This window comes from Prunus dulcis, chromosome 8 (assembly GCF_902201215.1).
Source record: "Prunus dulcis chromosome 8, ALMONDv2, whole genome shotgun sequence".
NCBI classification, from domain to species: domain Eukaryota; kingdom Viridiplantae; phylum Streptophyta; class Magnoliopsida; order Rosales; family Rosaceae; genus Prunus; species Prunus dulcis.
Genome location: NC_047657.1, coordinates 1,478,206 through 1,496,882, shown reverse-complemented (window position 1 = coordinate 1,496,882; position 18,677 = coordinate 1,478,206). Strand labels below are relative to the sequence as shown.

The 18,677-nt window shown below is 37.0% G+C and overlaps 4 protein-coding genes and 1 pseudogene across 6 annotated transcripts; all 5 read left to right on the top strand.

Moving 5' to 3' along the window:
• Window positions 1–345: 345 nt before the first annotated feature.
• On the top strand, window positions 346–5,728 carry LOC117637771 (pentatricopeptide repeat-containing protein At2g15630, mitochondrial). 2 transcript variants are annotated; one of them, XM_034372777.1, is made up of 3 exons: window positions 346–3,836; window positions 3,916–4,091; window positions 5,262–5,728. In XM_034372777.1, the coding sequence occupies exon 1, from the start codon at window positions 865–867 to the stop codon at window positions 2,767–2,769; it is 1,905 nt and encodes a 634-aa protein (XP_034228668.1). In that variant the 5' UTR covers window positions 346–864; the 3' UTR covers window positions 2,770–3,836; window positions 3,916–4,091; window positions 5,262–5,728. The 2 variants fall into 2 exon arrangements, with proteins under 2 accessions (XP_034228668.1, XP_034228669.1); XM_034372778.1 differs by having other exon boundaries at window positions 5,214–5,728.
• LOC117636913 lies at window positions 3,226–4,199 on the top strand. The gene is made up of 4 exons (XM_034371641.1): window positions 3,226–3,442; window positions 3,778–3,836; window positions 3,916–4,091; window positions 4,178–4,199. The coding sequence occupies exons 1-4, from the start codon at window positions 3,226–3,228 to the stop codon at window positions 4,197–4,199; spliced, it is 474 nt and encodes a 157-aa protein (XP_034227532.1).
• A 2,335-nt stretch (window positions 5,729–8,063) lies between the features above and the next one.
• LOC117637772 (serine carboxypeptidase-like 42) lies at window positions 8,064–12,116 on the top strand. Its single transcript, XM_034372779.1, has 10 exons — window positions 8,064–8,900; window positions 9,438–9,545; window positions 9,675–9,767; window positions 9,927–10,019; window positions 10,369–10,454; window positions 10,561–10,839; window positions 10,949–11,082; window positions 11,189–11,281; window positions 11,378–11,495; window positions 11,609–12,116. The coding sequence occupies exons 1-10, from the start codon at window positions 8,651–8,653 to the stop codon at window positions 11,774–11,776; spliced, it is 1,422 nt and encodes a 473-aa protein (XP_034228670.1). The 5' UTR covers window positions 8,064–8,650; the 3' UTR covers window positions 11,777–12,116.
• Window positions 12,117–12,668: 552 nt separating this feature from the next.
• On the top strand, window positions 12,669–16,314 carry LOC117637770 (pentatricopeptide repeat-containing protein At3g09040, mitochondrial). 2 transcript variants are annotated; one of them, XM_034372774.1, is made up of 2 exons: window positions 12,669–16,115; window positions 16,212–16,314. In XM_034372774.1, the coding sequence occupies exon 1, from the start codon at window positions 12,807–12,809 to the stop codon at window positions 15,867–15,869; it is 3,063 nt and encodes a 1,020-aa protein (XP_034228665.1). In that variant the 5' UTR covers window positions 12,669–12,806; the 3' UTR covers window positions 15,870–16,115; window positions 16,212–16,314. The 2 variants fall into 2 exon arrangements, with proteins under 2 accessions (XP_034228665.1, XP_034228666.1); XM_034372775.1 differs by having other exon boundaries at window positions 12,669–16,061; window positions 16,212–16,261.
• A 1,187-nt stretch (window positions 16,315–17,501) lies between these two features.
• LOC117636912 lies at window positions 17,502–18,229 on the top strand (annotated as a pseudogene).
• Window positions 18,230–18,677: the final 448 nt, after the last annotated feature.

The window sequence follows — 18,677 nt, the reverse complement described above, 5'->3', positions numbered from 1 at the left end:
GGGTTTTCTTTCAGAACTTGGGGCCAGGAGAAATTATCTTTGCATGTAAAGGAAAAAGTACATTTTCTTCTGCTGTTTTGTTTAGGGGATTGCGGATTGTGTAAAACTGTCAGTGTAGCTTTCAGAGCAATTGCAACGATTTTTGATTTGGTTGAAATTTTGCAGGAATAATCCTTGAATGACGACTTAAAAAATGAACTGTTTGGTTTGGATCATGAAATTACATTGTGGAGTAGGGTTAACGGAGTGTTCAGCACCATTAAGTTACTCTATATTTATACACAAGTTATTATTTTCGTGTAAGTTGCTTCCATCAAATATCATCTGAAACAAAATGCAAGCGGGTTGAGGTCACAAATCTTGACACATTTTTAGCACCAAGACTTCAAAACGATTTTACTCGCTATAATAGCACTTGTTTACCCTTCTACCCCGATATGTCTCCCCAAACGATTCGTATCTAAACAAAACGCCGTCGTCAATGCCCTTCTCTCCGATTTTGATCCGCCGTTGTGGCAGGAAATCCCACAACCAGGGGGCAGTACCTTTCTCGAACCCTAAACCCTAAAACCCCAACTCCTCCCAGCCGAAATCCCCTTCTCCTCTCTCTCTCTCTCTCTCTCTCTCTCTCTCTCTCTCTCAAGTTGGCCAGCGATGGAGATGGTGACAATGGAAGAGGTGTGCCAGCGACGGTGATGCAGTAGAAGAAGAGAGAATTGCGAGAGTCGTTGTTGCTTGAATTGAATCTGATGTAGCAGCTCAGTACCAACAAACAGGCAAGTTTATCTCAAACGCTCTCTCTCTCTCTGTCTCTGTCTCTGTGCTGTCTGCTTTCTGCTCTGCACAAATTAGGCAACCATAACCATGAAACCCCACAAACTCCTCAACCCTCAGACCCTAAAACCCTCCAAGCTCAGACCCATTTTCCTCACAAACCACGCTCCCTCCTCCGCACCTTTCTCTTCACTCACTCATCCAGAAAACCCCACAGACCTTCCACCAATAACCCGCCACTCTCTACTCAAAACCATCCAATCTTCTCAGTGGCATTTCATCAAACACCTTTCGCCCAACCTTTCCCCCTCTCTAATCTCCGAGGCCCTCTTTGAACTCCAAAAAAGCCCTCAACTTGTCCTTGAATTCATCTCCAATGTCGACTTTCACCGCCTGGATATCCAAACCCGGTGCCTCGCCATCGCCATTGTGGCCCGCCAGTCTTCCCCACAACCCGCTTTAGAACTCTTGAAGCAAGTCGTTGGTAGTGGCATTGCTACAATCAGAGAGATTTTCAATCCACTGGCGCTCTCGCGGGATCGTCTGAGTGTAAGTAGCAGCATTATTTTTGATTTGTTGCTAAGGGCTTGTTGTGAAATGAAGAATGCCGACGAGGCTGTTGACTGCTTCTACTTGATGGTAGATAAAGGTTTTATGCCTAAGACTGAGACGTGCAATGACATGCTGAGTTTGTTCTTGAAATTGAACCAAACGGAGAGAGTGTGGGTTTTGTATGCTGAGATGTTTAGGTTGAAGATAAATTCGAGTGTTTGTACGTTTAACATAATGATTAATGTGTTGTGTAAAGAAGGGAAGCTGAAGAAGGCAAATGAGTTTGTTGGGTTTATGGAGAGTTCGGGCATTAAGCCTAATGTTGTAACTTACAATACGGTAATTCATGGGTTTTGTTCAAGAGGGAGAGTTGGAAGGGCTCAAATGATCTTTAGTGCTATGAAAGGTAAAGGCGTTGAGCCGGATTCCTACACTTATGGTTCGCTTATTAGCGGGATGTGCAAGGAAAGAAGACTTCAGGAAGCAGTGGGGCTTTTCAATAAAATGCTGGAAATTGGGCTACTTCCAAGTGCTGTGACTTACAACACCTTGATTGATGGTTATTGCAACGAAGGTGATCTGGACAAGGCTTTCAGTTATAGAGATGAGATGGTGAAGAAGGGTATAAGACCGACTGTGTCAACTTACAATTTGTTGATTCATGCATTGTTTATGGAAGGTAGGATGGTTGAAGCTTATGAGATGGTTAAAGAAATGGAAGAGAAGGGAGTGGTTTCTAATGGAATTACATATAACATCCTAATTAACGGCTATTGCAGAAGTGGGAATGCAAAGAAAGCCTTTAGCCTTCTTGATGAAATGTTGAGTAAATCGATAAAGCCTACTAAGGTAACTTATACATCACTTATGTATGTTTTGAGTAAAAACAAAAGAATGAAGGAGGCAGATGACTTGTTTAAGAAGATATTGACGAAGGGTGTTCTGCCGGACCTTGTGATGTTCAATGCCTTGATTGATGGCCACTGTGCTAACGGTAACATGGACCGTGCATTTGCACTTTTGGGGGAGATGGATAAGATGAAGGTTCATCCGGATGAAGTGACTTACAATACCCTAATGCAAGGGCGTTGCAGGCAAGGGAAAGTTGAGGAAGCCCGTCAACTTCTGGACCAGATGAAGAGAAGGGGGATTAAACCTGATCACATTAGTTACAATACCCTAATTAGCGGTTATAGTAAAAGAGGTGATTTGAAGGATGCCTTTAAAGTTCGGGACGAGATGTTGAGCATAGGTTTCAATCCTACCCTTCTAACTTACAATGCCCTTATACAAGGTCTATCCAAAACCCAAGAAGGTGATCTTGCTGAAGTACTCCTTAAAGAAATGGTGAGCAGAGGGATCAAACCTGATGACAGCACATATTACTCTCTGATTAAGGGGATTGGGAATGTTGATGAATTTGTCAGGAAGGGTGATTCATGAGTTCCCTCCATGTTTTCTACTTTCAAAGAAAAAGGAGCGTCTTCTTACCAAAGTTCTAGTTTGAAAATTTATTTTGGTTACTACCTGAAGATGATCATTTTTGCATACTCAGCTCAGATATCTATCTTATTCAATAGTGTTCTTGTAGTTGATTCAAATTAAATTGAGTGGGTTCACAAAGGAGGAGCTGTAAGATTATTTAACCTTGTGCATTTCAGTTCTTTATTTATTTCTTGGCACTGAGCTATGTACATACATTAGGCTTGAATTTTGTTTGATTGTGAACGAGGTATCACGCGTTCTCCATAAATAGAGTACTGTCATAAAGCTAGTTTATAGCAAGAAAGTTTATCATATTTCTGCAGTAAATGTATTTTGGAATTTCATGCTTGGAGTAGTAAAATGCTTCATGTATTTAGGCCATGTTTGATAGGGAGGTTAACTTGGACTAGTAAAATGCTTAGATTTTATGTGCAATCAAGGAAGAATGTGGGTGTTGTCTCAACTCTCTTTCAAGCTCCACAAGTGGGAGCATGCAACTATTTTCCTGCACTTCACGCCCGCAAGCGAAACTCAGAGCCTGAGCCACTTCTCAAACCAACCATTATCAAAGAAGTTTCAGAGGACGATGAAGACGACGACAACTTTATCTTGGATGACTTCAAAGAAGATGGTGTTTTTGTGAATTTACCTATTTTTCCTTTTCTTTCCTTTTTCTGATAAGATATTAGAATTTGCTTATGTTCTGGGTTCTTGAATTTGTATTTGTACATTTCTTTGCCATGAAGTTTCTTATATCATTATAAATCTTTGTCATGTATTTCGAGTTTCTTATATTGTTTTATACCAGAAAAGCTAGTTAGGTATAATGGTAACTTGTTGATTATTCTTTAATGGGTAGTTCTAGCATCTGAGTAATGAGAATGGTTTTCATTTTCTTATCCTATTTTATTACTGCAAAGTTTGGTCAGAAATGTTTCATGTTCGAGTGAATTGTTAATCATACAGAGGCATCAATGAATGATGAGGGTGATGATTACTACAAAGAAGACTCTGTTGAACTCTATGTGAGTAGTGTGTATGAGTTATTATTGCCGCTTGGTAATCTTAGAGATTGATCCTAACAATCTTTTGATTCATTCGAAGGCTGGAGATGGAGGCGGAGGAGGTGGAATTTCTCTTGCTGGGGTATGGTGGGATAACAAAGCATTAGAAATAGCTGAAGAAGTTATTCTGTCCTTTGATGGTGACCCAAAAATATACGCGTTTAAAACGTTGCCAAATTTCACCATCCAAGTGCGCATTGAGAAGCTTTTGAATAGGTAATCATCAAACCCAAAATTAGATGTGACGAATAATTTTGAATACTTGCTAATTTACAATTTTATAAAATTAATATGTGATGCAGATTCTATGCTTGCCATGTGTAAGAGCGTATCATGAAACTTTATGTATGCTGATTCTATCAAAATTAGGTTTGATGGGTTGGAGCTTTAAGGGAAATGGTGTTGCATTGTGCACACAGATCTCTATGCTTTGTTTGCAAAGATGTCTTCAGATTGCCTTTTCCTTCACTAACCTCTTCCTCTTGTCTATCTAATCACTCTTTGTGAGCAATCTTTTATGTGAATCCATTTCCAATCGTTTTTAATATAGCTGGATAGTGCATATGATGAAGAAGTGGATCAAAACGTGACATTGTTTCTGCATGTGGTTCAAAAATAGCATATAGCAATTCGATGATTGTATTGGATTATTTGGGATCTTAGCATTATAATGTATCAAATGGTAAAAGGCTTATTTGGGGGTTTATTTGAAAATTGGTAACTTTTGGTCTAAATGTTTCATGTACCACATATTTGAAGAGCAGGACAATTGATCTAAAAAGCCTAAGCTATTAGGAGATGGGATAACAATGCATGTCAATCACAACTTAACAGTCAACTTAACACTTCACCAAACTGGACCTTACACGTTCAAAATAGAAGTTTCCAGAACTTAGGCTTGAACCACTTTTTAGACAATATGACTCTGTTACTATGTTAGGTTACCACTAATCCCAAAAGGTTCAAGTTATTGAAAGGCACTACCAAAAGGCAACATCAAAACAGGTTTACTTACAATAAGAGTTCAACTTCCAAGATCCAATTTAATAATCTATGTTTACAACTCTTAATATTTAAGTTTTTTTTTTTTTTTTTTGGCCAAAACTTATTGTTCTCTTGGGCGAACAAGAGCTAGTTCTACTGTATAAAACTTGGAAGCTTTTCATGCAGCTAGTAAGCAGACCACTCGTCTAATAACTAATGTGGATGTGGCAAAACCAATATTGGTTGAATGTCTGTTGTTAACTTTACTTCATTTGTGTTTGTTTCTCTGTTTTCTTATTGGTAGAAAAAATCATATCTGTTTGTTAATAAGTCTCTCTTCACAAATTGTGTAAGCTGTCATATGAATGCCTTTTGAGCTCAAACCACATGGATGTACTACAGATCTGGTCCCCAAATATGGAAGACATTGAAGCTTTTTCAAGAACCTAGAGCACGACTTGATGAAGCAGAAATCAGTTCCTGAGAATTTGTCTCTGGAGGTCTTCTTCTACTTTCTCTGCAGTCCATTTTTGGCATAGCTCTTTATTTGTAGTACATTTGTAAGTAAATTCTAGAAATTTTTGTTCTGTATATTGGTTGCATATTAGGGCTTAAGCGTTTTTCAGCAAGTCTAGTTTTTTGAGCTTTTAAAGGTGGTTTGGATTATTATTATTTTTTTTGTTTCATAGCCCTAGTTTTTACATTATGTTAAAATACTAGGGTTGGTGTTTTTAATGTGTGAATGCTTGTGGAAATGTTCCTTTATAAAAAAACATGAGTGCTTGCGTGTGCATTTGGGGTTTTCTTTCAGAACAAGGGGAGAGAAGAGAAAGTACCTTTGCATGTAAGGAAAAAGTACATTTTCTTCATTGTAATCTTCTTATTATGCTGTCTTGTGTAGTGGATTGTGTTTGTCATTGCTCGTGAATCACGTATAAGTCTCATTGCTTGTGATCTTAAGTTATTCATATTTACGGTAGTTGGCACTCTTCTTTACACTCCATATTGTAAGATATAAAAATATTCATTTTGAAATGCAAGAAGCTATATGAGTGCTACAGTGTTAATATCCCCCTTTATTATATCTTGTAATGGCCTTTTTTCGCCTTCGTTTTTTATGGCCAAATTGCTTTTTTGGGTCTTGAGAATTGAGAATCAGGGTGTTGAAAAAAAAATGTTGAGCGATATCTTGCGTTTATCATGCTTCACTGTTGTGTGCCCTACCAATCCCACAACTTGTTCCTTGATATTTATCTTTACCTGCTTCGGCTTATACTTTCTAAAGTTTTCATTATTTGTTAGAAGAAAGTGATGGCACATTGGAAGTGTGTACGCGCGCCCGTGTAGTCAAAGATGTTCTAATTTGAATTCTTTGTTGGTGAGATCCAATGTATTCTGCGTTCCAGTTTTATGCCAACTATTTGAAATAGAAAGGAAGACAATCCAATCCTGACTGAGACCCCGTGTAGTCAAAGATGTTCTAATTTGAATTCTTTGTTAGTGAGATCCAATGTATTCTGCGTTGCAGTTTTATGCCGACTATTTGAAATAGAAAGGAACACAATCCAATCCTGAATGAGACCCAGTTGTCTGATAATGAATTGACTGCCCTACACCAACTCCACATTGCTGTGGACATGGCATGCTATGAATCTCAATTATTTGACCCTTATAAACCCTAATGTAGCAAAGGCACTTGGTGCTGCCCTGTTTCTTACTAGCTTCAACTCTCTCTCTCTCTCTCTCTCTCTCTCTCTCTCTCTGTCTCTGTTGGCCAATGATATAAGATAATGAACTTATATCTCAAGTGATTACGCGCATTCAACCTTACACTCTAGATTTTATATTCAGTTTTTTTTTGTATATAATTTTTGTGTTTGATTTTCTCTTCTACATATCGAATATTCAAGAAAAGAAAAAGAACGAAAAAGTCCTAATAAGCTCCACTAATTAGGGAACTTTTTCACGTGCATGCACAAAACTACACGTTTGTTATGATGTAATAATACTAAACAATACGATAGCAGTCAAATTTCACTTTATCTGCATTATATTATGATTAATTTGATTCTTTTTGTTTGTTTAGGTTTTTCTTTTCTTTTCAAACCCAAATAAAGTATCAATTTACAATTGATAAAGACCAACTTGGCTCTTTCAAAATTGAGCCTCACGAGTATCTCCACTTGTATAAAATGTTATTCTAAAGTTTGTAATAAAAAAAGATAATCTTGTGGGCTGTAAAGTGCTAAAGTAAGCTGCAGAGAGAGAGAGAGAGAGAGAGAGAGAGAGAGAGTCGAAGGGACACGAAGCATGAACCTTTTTGCGTCTAGTGATTGGTCAGTGTCCTACGACAAGAGCTATTGGTTTTATTTTTACTGTCTCAAGTGATTAACAAGAGCATACAAATGAGGTTTATCTAGCCTCTTGTCATTTGGTCTAGTAACATCCTTTTTTTTTTTTTATCATCGAGAAGATTATGATGACAAAATGTTGAATGAAAAAAAAAAAAAAAAGAAGTGGCTAAAAGTGATCAAAGAACGAATTTTTTTAAATATGGTTTTGCTTTATTTGTTTATATTTGTGTTTATGGTGAATCTCATATCTGATAGATGTAATGAATTATTTAAAATTCATGATAGTTTTTCTCATATAAATAATTTTTTTTTTACATATTATGAATATTATATCCAAGTAAGTTGATTATTCATATGAACCAATTTTTTTAAACACTCAATAGGGTATCAAAGTAATTTAATAATTAAAATTAAATTCAATAGGGCCAGCTATTATTTTTTGGGTTTTTTTGGAGTATGTTTATAGAAATTAAATAGTGTAGGGTTTATTTATAGTTTTAGTGCTAAGAATGGATATTCGACTAAATATCTCTTTTTTTTAATATGGTTTTGTTTTATTTGTTTATATTTGTGTTTACGGTGAATCTCATATCTGATAGATGTAATGAATTATTTAAAATTCATGATAGTTTTTCTCATATAAATAATTTTTTTTTTACATATTATGAATATTATATCCAAGTAAGTTGATTATTCATATGAACCAATCTTAGATTTAAAATCCAAAAAACTATGATGAAAATATTTGTTTCCCTCACCCTAAAAAAACAAAATATAAAGTATTTTTTAATTGTTGAAAATTTAGGCAAAAATAATTAAGTAACCAAACGAGTACAAGGTGTTTGACTTTATTGACAGTGTAGAGCGTGCATAGTTCATTATCTTATCAAGTTTCGCAAATGCCAAGTGGATTTTTGCCATTACCCTCGCGATTATTACTATGCCGCCCATGCCATTTCCCAACGTCTCTCTCAACGCATGACCTGCAACTTCTGCAAAGCAGTAAAAACACCCGCCTCTGCTTTCCTTGCACCTTCCTTAATGTCTCTCTCTCTTTTTAATATTTGACTCTGAGGTTGCATCGAATGTTATCTATAGAAACTTCTCTAAAATCAGATCTGGTATTTGTATAAATTATACACATACCTTATCCTTTCTTATAAAGCAGCCCAGAATGTACGTGTTATTGCTATAACAGAATTTGTTTCTTTAAAGATAAAAGATATATTCAGATAACCTTTATGCTCACTATTTTGTTTCTTTTTGGGTCATCTTTGTTTTCCTTTTAAAAAGGAAAAATGTTGTTTTGAGTGAGTGAGGCTCTGTCCGTGTGTGTGTGTGTGTCCTATAATATTTATATATAGTGAGAGAGAGAGAGAATTGCCTAGGAATTGATAAAACGGTTGATTCTTCTGTGGGATTTTGGGATTTCAGGAAATGGGTAGGTGTTGGTTTAGTGGGGTTTTGATTGGGTTAGGGTGTGTGTGGTGGGTTGTGGTTGGTGTGGTGGAGGGGTACCCAGCTGAGGATCTGGTGGTGAGGTTGCCTGGGCAGCCAAATGTTGGGTTCAAGCAGTATGCTGGGTATGTTGATGTGGATGTGAAAGCTGGGAGGAGCTTGTTTTACTACTTTGTTGAAGCAGACAAGGAGCCTGACAAGAAGCCCCTCACTCTTTGGCTCAATGGAGGTTAGTTTTGAATTCTCTGTTGTTCCTGTTCAATTGATTATACAGCTTGATACTTGGGAACTCTTAGCCTTTTCTGGTTTTCTTGAGAGCAAGTTGTGATTTTAGTTGTGGAATTGATTGATGTATTTAGTTTATCACTATAACAGATATTTTTCATGTAGTTCCTACTAGCGAATTCTTCAAATTATATATGAAAAAAAGGCTGTGCATCATCATCGCTTTTAATAATCCTTGTCTTCAGTTGGTCTCTTGTTCACATGTGCTGCATTTTTGTTAGGATTCTTTGCAACTCTAAACTGTCAATTCCATTTGTTGTAGCTTTTGGTAGTCGGTCAGAAAGCATTACCACTATAAAACAAAAAAGAACAAAAGAAAATAGCAGTGGCTTTGGATATAGCACCAACTCTGAATTGATGCTTGTTGAAAGCATGCTCGTTATTCATATCATGCCCTTATCAAGAATGAAACTTTATCGTGCCCTTACCAAGAATAAACACTGAATAGTTTATAACATTCGATGATTAACTTTGTGTTCAGGTCCAGGCTGCTCCTCTATTGGTGGAGGTGCCTTTACAGAGCTGGGTCCATTTTATCCTACAGGTGATGGTAGAGGCCTCCGAAGAAATTTAATGTCATGGAATAGAGGTATATCAAATATTACATTTAATGGACACATTGGTTTTCCTTCTTTTGGGAACGGGTAATATGCACTGTTTCACCATTCAGATACTTATTGGAACCCTATCTAAATTATGTCCCACATTTTATTTGTAGCATCAAATCTCCTCTTTGTTGAGTCTCCTGCTGGAGTAGGATGGTCATACTCGAATACAAGTTCAGATTATAATTCTGGCGATGCGTCCTCTGGTAAAGTGAATAGCTACGTGTACTTCCTTTTCTTTTCACTGATTCTAGTGTATGCTCATTCTTTTGTAAATGCTATAACTTAGCAATCAGACTTTAAGAAGGAAAAAAATAATAAATTTCACTTTGATTTGAGCCAACCTCATTCCCTTGATTTTGCAGCAAGGGATATGCACACATTCCTGTTGAAATGGTATGAGAAGTTTCCAGCTTTCAGATCTCGGGAGTTGTTTCTTACCGGAGAAAGCTATGCAGGTCTGCAAAGTCTTATCAGTGTCAATTCTATGCTGAAGTATTAGGAAATGCAGCTCTTATAATCCATTTATATATATATATATATATTTTTTTTTTAAAAAAAGGAAAGATTTATTGAGTCAGTTAAAAGTAAGAAATGGAAACAAAAAGGATTCACTTTATTTTCTAGTTGAAGGGAGATTCAATAATTTAGTAACTTTACTATCTTATAACTTTTACATAAAAGGGGAACCATTGCTTTCCGTGTTGAAGGCAAATGAAAATGGGTTTATTCTATGTTGGTTTATTTCATTTTCTGCCTGGTGAAACAATATATCAAACCCTTTCTAACTGTAACCGTTATGTACAGGGCACTACATACCGCAATTGGCTATAGCTATATTGGACCATAATGAACATTCAACTGGTTTCAAGTTCAATCTGAAAGGGATTGCTGTAAGAAGACCTCACATTTTTAATTCTTTGTTTTCGTTTATCTGTAAAGTTGTCACTTGTCTATTTTGCTGATGTTTGCACAATTACACTCAAATTATGTGGCTAGATTGGCAATCCACTGCTGAGACTTGATCGTGATATTCCGGCAACGTATGAATACTTTTGGTCTCATGGAATGATTTCTGATGAAATCGGCCTCACTATCATGAACGAATGTGATTTTGATGATTATGTATTTCCAAATCCTCACAATGTAACCGTTAAGTGCAACACTGCAGTATCTCAAGCAGATCAAATAGTTGGCGACTATATAAACAGTTACGACGTGATCCTTGATGTTTGTTATCCGTCTATAGTGCAGCAAGAGTTGAGACTACGGAAAATGGTATCCTCTATGTTTCTTTACTATTTAGTTTCTATTTTTCTTTTTCATCTTTCACTTTCATGCAATTTGTCATTTGATTGTTGCAATGAGTTTTTCCTTCAATCTGCAGGCTACTAAGATAAGTGTTGGAGTTGATGTATGTATGAGCTCTGAAAGACGTTTTTATTTGAACCTTCCTGAGGTTCAGAAAGCCCTTCATGCAAATCGTACAAACTTACCTTATAGTTGGAGTATGTGTAGCAAGTAAGTGATAAATACAATCTTTCTTAGTCAGACAATTTAGTGAATTATTCTTTTACAACTTGCATATATATAGTATAACTGATTTTCTCCGTCTTGCATGGTGCAGTGTTCTAAATTACAGTGATACTGATGCTAACATCAACATTCTTCCCTTGCTCGCAAGGATAGTTCATAATCGTATACCAGTTTGGGTTTTCAGGTAATTAATTCCGCTAATATGTGAAGGATAAAAGATGAACAAAGCCCACTCTAAATTTAGTATTGCTCAATCATATGATTTGTCAATTGACTGCAGTGGCGATCAAGATTCTGTTGTACCATTATTGGGTTCCCGAACACTTATCCGGGAACTAGCACATGATCTAAAGTTCCAGATAACGGTCCCATATGGAGTTTGGTTTCACAAAGGCCAGGTGCTTGTTTACTTCTTTTAACAATACTATCCTTTTGTTCCTATTCAAGTTTGTCTCCTTTGAATATATCCTAGCTTTGTTATTTATGAATATCTGTACATGTTTATGAATAGGTGGGAGGTTGGGCTACAGAGTATGGAGATCTATTGACTTTTGCCACAGTAAGGGGTGCTGCCCATATGGTTCCATATGCTCAACCGTCAAGAGCATTGCACCTGTTCAGTTCATTCATTCGTGGCCGGAGATTGCCCAACACAACGCATCCTTCCATTTACGATTAAACAGCTAATAGAATTGGTACAATGTAGTGGCAGAAGTTAGCAGTTCGGGCAGAGCATTTCTTTACCGCAAGGGCAATAAAGAAGGGTGATTTGTTTTTGGCAAGAGTATGAAAGAGTGTAGAAAAGAATATTTCAACGACATTCGCAAAAAAGAAAAAGACATTTAATTTGAGGCGAATGAAGAACTTCTCTGCCTTCTTTGTTTGTTGTTGGACTTTACATTTCACCCATAGGTGTTGTTTTTGATACATATAAGATGGGAAGATATTCATTGAATTGATAATCGTTTCACTTTTGTGTTTGAATCATATGAAATGAAACTGTTTACCTTCTGAATGAAGATCCTTCCATTGAAGTTTGAGTTGGTACAAAAAGAATGGCTGCAAAACATGGGTTAAAGGCTGTGTTTCAACACTTGATAGACCAGCTGCCATTATATGGGATGATTGTTTTGCAGAACCTTCATTATGTAAATGATATTTTTTTAGTTAAACACAATGCGTTTGGCTTCATAACAAAAATCCTTATTGGAGAAGCGCCGGAAACACAATAAAATTAAAACAAACAACTTGTTTTTCCTTTGTTTTGTGAGATAATCATAAATATTTTCAACCAATTTTTTTTTAATTGTAAGAATTAAATAGAAAATTATTTAATAAGATTCTATATATTACTTTTAATATACATTGTTAGAAAATATTAATTAAAATTTATTTTATAAAATAACAAATTATTAAAATTAAAATGTTAAGTGGGCCACGTGACCAAGAGGTCAGGCTCTCGGATCGTTGAGCCTGAGCCCAGACCCGGCCGGGTTCTGCGTCTTCTGACCCTTAACTAAACTCTGGCGCGAACACTCCTGAATCCCTCAAAACTTAAACCCAGCTCTCTCTCTCTCTCTCTCTCTGAAATCGATTGGAAGTGACTGGGACACTAGAGGATATCAGCAATTTGCAGGTCTCATGGATTGGCTCTTCTGCTGTAGTGTCTGTCTCTTCATAACTGAGTGACACCAATTAGTCATGAGTCAATGCGCCTCAGACCTCCCTCCAAAACCCTGCACTCCTTCCACCAAGAGCATAGCCTCTCAACGATTCCATCCAAATCAATCTACCCAGATGGAGCCCCTGGGCCCCTTTACACCCATCTCTTGCAAATCTGTATACAGCAGTGCAAGAATATCAAAACCCACAAAGTGTTCGATGAAATGCCTGAAAGGCTGCTGGCTCAAGCTTCAAGAACCTGCAAGACTGTCCATGCCCAGAGCTTGAAATTTGGAGTTGGGTCCAAAGGGTTTCTAGGAAATGCCATTGTTGGGTTTTATGCCAAGTGTGGTAACGTGGGCTTTGCCGAGAAGGCATTTAACTGCCTTGAAAACAAGGATGTGTTTGCTTGGAACTCAGTTTTGTCAATGTATTCAAGTAAGGGATTGTTGGAACAGGTTATTAACTCATTTGGTTCCATGTGGAATTGCAGGGTTTTACCAAATGAATTCACTTTCGCGATGGTTTTGTCTGCTTGTTCAAGATTGGTGGATATTAAGTATGGTAGACAAGTTCATTGTGGTGTTATTAAGATGGGGTTTGAGTTGAGTTCATTTTGTGAAGGTGCACTTATTGATATGTATGCCAAGTGCAGTTGTTTAAGTGATGCTCGACGGATATTTGATGGAGTGATGGAGTTGGATACGGTTGCTTGGACAGCAATGATTTCAGGGTATATTCAAGTTGGTTTGCTTGAGGAGGCACTTAAAGTATTCAAGGGGATGCAGAGAGTTGGTGGTTTTCTGGACCAGGTGGCATTTGTGACTGCCATAAATGCATGCGTTGGTCTAGGAAGACTAGGTGATGCATGTGAATTGTTTTCCCAGATGCCCAGTCCAAATGTTGTAGCATGGAATGTGATGATTTCTGGGCATGCCAAGAGAGGCTATGAGGAGGAAGCGGTTAACTTTTTCCTGAGAATGAGGAAAGCTGGTGAAAAACCGTCAAGATCCACACTAGGAAGTGTTTTAAGCGCAATTGCTAGTTTAGCTGCTCTAGACTCTGGCTTGCTAGTTCATGCTATGGCAATAAAACAAGGGTTAGATTCTAACTTTTATGTTGGCAGTTCATTAATCAATATGTATGCCAAATGTGAGAAAATTGATGCTGCAAAGAAAACATTTGATTATCTATCAGAGAAAAATGTTGTCTTGTGGAATACGGTGCTTGGGGGTTATGCACAGAATGGGCATGCCTGTGAAGTCATAGATTTGTTTTCCAATATGAAGGAATGTGGTCTTCACCCTGATGAATTTACCTATACTAGCATTCTTAGTGCCTGTGCTTCCTTGGAATATCTAGAAATGGGTTGCCAGTTACATTCACATATCATCAAGAACCAATTTGCATCAAATTTATATGTGGGAAATGCATTGGTTGATATGTATGCTAAATCAGGGGCTCTGAAGGAAGCAAGGAAACAATTTGAGCTCATAAAAAATAGAGACAATATTTCTTGGAATGCAATTATAGTTGGGTATGTACAGGAAGAAGACGAGGATGAGGCTTTTAATATGTTCCGAAGAATGAATTCACATGGAATTATGCCTGATGAAGTGTCCTTGGCCAGTATACTAAGTGCTTGTGCAAATGTTCAAGCACTGGAGATGGGAAAACAAGTCCATTGTCTCTCAGTTAAAAATGGTCTGGAAACGAGCCTTTATTCTGGGAGCTCCCTTATTGACATGTATTCCAAATGTGGGGTCATTGGGGATGCGCATAAAGCTCTTTATTATATGCCCCACCGGAGTGTGGTCTCCATGAATGCTCTAATTGCTGGGTTTGCTCATACCAACTTGGAAGAAGCAGTGAACTTGTTTCGTGAGATACATGAAGTAGGATTGAACCCGACTGAAATAACTTTTTCAAGCCTTTTAGATGCTTGTAGTGGACCTGTAATGTTAACACTGGGAAGGCAAATCCACTGCATAGTACTAAAGAAAGGGCTTTTGTATGATGGCGACTTCTTGGGTGTCTCTCTCTTGGGTATGTACATAAATTCCCAAAGCAAAATAGATGCAACCATTCTTTTCTCAGAGTTCCCAAAGCCAAAAAGCAAAGTATTATGGACCGCTATGATTTCAGGACTCAGTCAAAATGATTGTAGCGATGAAGCGCTACAGTTGTATCAAGAAATGCGTAGTGATAATGCCCTACCCGACCAAGCAACATTTGCTAGTGTTCTTCGAGCATGTGCTGTCATGTCTTCTTTGAAAAATGGTAGAGAGATCCATTCCCTCATTTTTCATACTGGTTTTGATCTGGATGAGTTAACATGTAGTGCCCTCGTAGACATGTATGCTAAATGTGGGGATGTGAGAAGTTCTGTGAAAGTTTTTGAAGAAATGGGTGCTAAAAATGGTGTCATTTCTTGGAACTCAATGATAGTTGGATTTGCTAAAAATGGTTATGCAGAATGTGCATTGAAGATCTTTGATGAGATGAGACAATCTCTTGTTTTGCCTGACGACGTCACATTCCTCGGTGTTCTCACTGCATGTAGTCATGCAGGGAAGGTAACTGAAGGCCGTCAGATATATGATTCTATGGTTAATGAGTATAATATCCAACCCAGGTTTGATCATGTTGCCTGCATGGTTGATCTTCTAGGCCGATGGGGATTCCTTAAAGAAGCAGAGGAATTTATTGACAAACTAGGTTTTGATCCAAATGCTATGATTTGGGCTACATTACTTGGTGCTTGCAGATTACATGGAGATGACATAAGGGGACAACGTGCGGCTGAGAAACTAATTCAGTTAGAACCGCAAAATTCTTCACCATATGTCTTGCTTTCTAATATACATGCTGCATCAGGAAACTGGAATGAGGCTAGCTCTTTGAGGAGAGCAATGAAAGAAAAAGGAGTGACAAAGGTTCCCGGATGTAGTTGGATTGTGGTGGGACAAAGAACAAATTTGTTTGTTGCAGGTGATAAGTCTCATCCAAATGCTGGTGAAATCATTGCAACTTTAAAGTATTTGACAGCAATCATGAAAGAAGAGGGCTATGTTGATGACACATATTCTTTCTTGGATGAAGAAGAGTGAAGTACCTATGGTATTGACTATTGAGGCCAAGTCATACTGTTATTAGTATCCATGCTACGTCCAAAGGCCTCTCTCTCAGCAAGATTTGCAAAGTAAAACCAGAATTACTATCCCATCAGTATTTTGCAACTCTGCTCCGGACTTCCCTATGTGATCTTGCCAAGTGAAGCAAGATTGATAGTTTGTAGAAAGGTTGCTTTTTATTCTGAATGCTTTTTTATATCCAGAAAGAAAATTATTCTTGAGGTTGGTAGTTTTAAGAAATCCCAGTATTGTATTATTGACATTGAGGCTCTTGGACACAAATTAATATTTGACTATTACCTTTGTGTTCTGGTCCAGAATGTTTCTCTATTTTTGGAGGTGACTTTTAAAGATATTTGCCGCTGGAGTGGGATGCTCATGCACCATACTACAAATTCAGATTATACTTGTGGGGAATGGGGATGCCTCTACCTTCTAAGCAAGTAGCTTCCAAACCTTTTTTTTTTTTTTTTTTTTCCCCTTCCCTTTTCTCTTCTACTTTAATTGGAACCAAGCTCATTATTGTGAATTTGGCAGCCCATATTCATGTTGAATCTTTCGGATCTAGAGAAATTGTTTCTTATTTGAGAAATTTAAGGTCTAAAAAGTATGGCCAGGTATGAATTTGTTCTCATCCACCCCATCAATCTATGAGTTCAATGGTGGTCTGCTATAAATGATGTGGGCTTGGGTAGGACATGATATGAAATGGTTTTAGTTTTTACAAGTGATTGGTTGCCTGAAAATGAAGACAATTAATTTCCACCCCATTTTTATTTTTATTTTTTTTCTATTTACAGAAGTTTTACTTCTATTTTTGCGAACTGTTTCTTGATTTCTACATCATTTGTCCTTCCATTTCTTTTTGTTTTTGTGGCCAAACTGGTGAAGCCCCTGAACTTGTAGCATACTTTCAATTTGCCCCTAACCTGTTTTTCAGAAAAGGATCTGAATAATTTTTTCAGCCAATTTCTCCCTGCCGTCAATTTTGCTCACATTCCATCCAATTTACTGTTAAAAATATTATGTGCCAACCCTCCCCGCAGCTCTAGGTATTTTCGGACATCGTTGCGCTGGAATTTTACATGGGTTGGGTTTATGTCGAATGGGGAGGGTGATGGTGGGGGCGGATTGGGTAGAGCCATATCGAATAATGGGAGGGGATTGAGTTGTGGCTACCTAGTTAGAGTTTGGGTGTGGATTGATATTTTAAAATTTTTTTGGTTTTATTTTGTGCTTTATATTTTTTATACATGATTTCATGAGTCTTCCTTGTACGTACAAGAAAGAATGCAATGCTTCTTACAAAACAGAAACTCATGCAAACTTATTACAATAAACTTATTCTTGAACTTATAAACTCAGGAGTAATAATTACAACAGGACTATCCAAAAATCAAAGTAAATACAACCTTGAATAAAAAATGGAAGCTAAAATTACCTGATGGGAAAAGGGAAAGATCTCCATATAAACCCCACAACTCAAGGTTGATCCCATGAACTGCAAAGCTTTCCTTTCGAGATTCTTGAAACTTCAAATTAATCTCTTTCTCAGTTTTCGTTGCTAGATTAAGCCTTGTGCATTGCCCTCTCTTCAGTCTCTCACCCATGGAGAAAACAGGATCATCCCTTCATTCTCCCACTAACGGAAGTCTCATCACTATTCTTAGTAGTGATGGAGATGGAATGAGAGGGATAATTACAGGATTATACTCAAGTTCCTAGAGTCTTATTTTCAAGTAAAAAAATAAAAACCAGAACTCTATATACATGTTTAGCAGGATTATTGATTATGAGCAATACATATTACTTAACTTTGTTCACCAAACAATGCTTCGTTCATTAAAATATAAGTCCAATTAATCTGTATTTTTGTTAGTTGATACCATGTTATATGAACTTCTAGGATATAATATATTTGTATGTGTAACACAAGGTTCATATACTATGGAACGTATCGTATAGATAATAAATACGTGTATTACAAAATGAGTGAATTAATCATGTCATCACATGGTGCTACACCCAGCTTGTATGTTTTCTGCACTTCTCACAATTTGATGTTGGTGTGTTGTTCATGTTTTTTTAAAATAAAAATAAATCTAATACGACTAATTTTTGCTTTACCTGTTGGCTATATGCAGAAGCTGGATGGTAAGCATGTAAGGCTCGCATATTATTTTCATGTGGTTACATGGACGAGCACAAGTGGCCTTGTGACTGTCATGTTCACTACCCCAGATGAAAATAATAATCCCTTGTATGTTGATGAAGATATCATCCCTTTGTATCTTGAACATTGCCCTAAAATCCTCCCCAAAACCAAGTACAATTAATTGTTGACAGAGAGACCACATTCTTGTACTACGTACCTTTCGTATGTGCATACAATATTCTTTTTACAACGGCTCTCTCATTGTCAATATTTCACATTATTTGAAACTTTTGAGAGGACTCAAATATGATGGGAAGTATTTACATAAATTGTTGAATTAAAAACTAGAAGACAAGCATTTGCACGATACATTGACTATAATGTTGTAATCTCAACTTTGATATAGAGCGGCAACATGTAGTTATTTTCTTCACCTATCAGGTTTGTTTATTAATTATCTCTTAATTTGCACACATATATGTATACAGTTAATTCTTTGCTTTGCTCTTTCTGTAAATAATTAATTAATTCTTGATTTTATATATATATATATATATATATATATGTTGGTAATGATTTTAGTTGGAAAATAATCCTAGCCTAGATGCTTTGCTTTCGGATATGTGCAT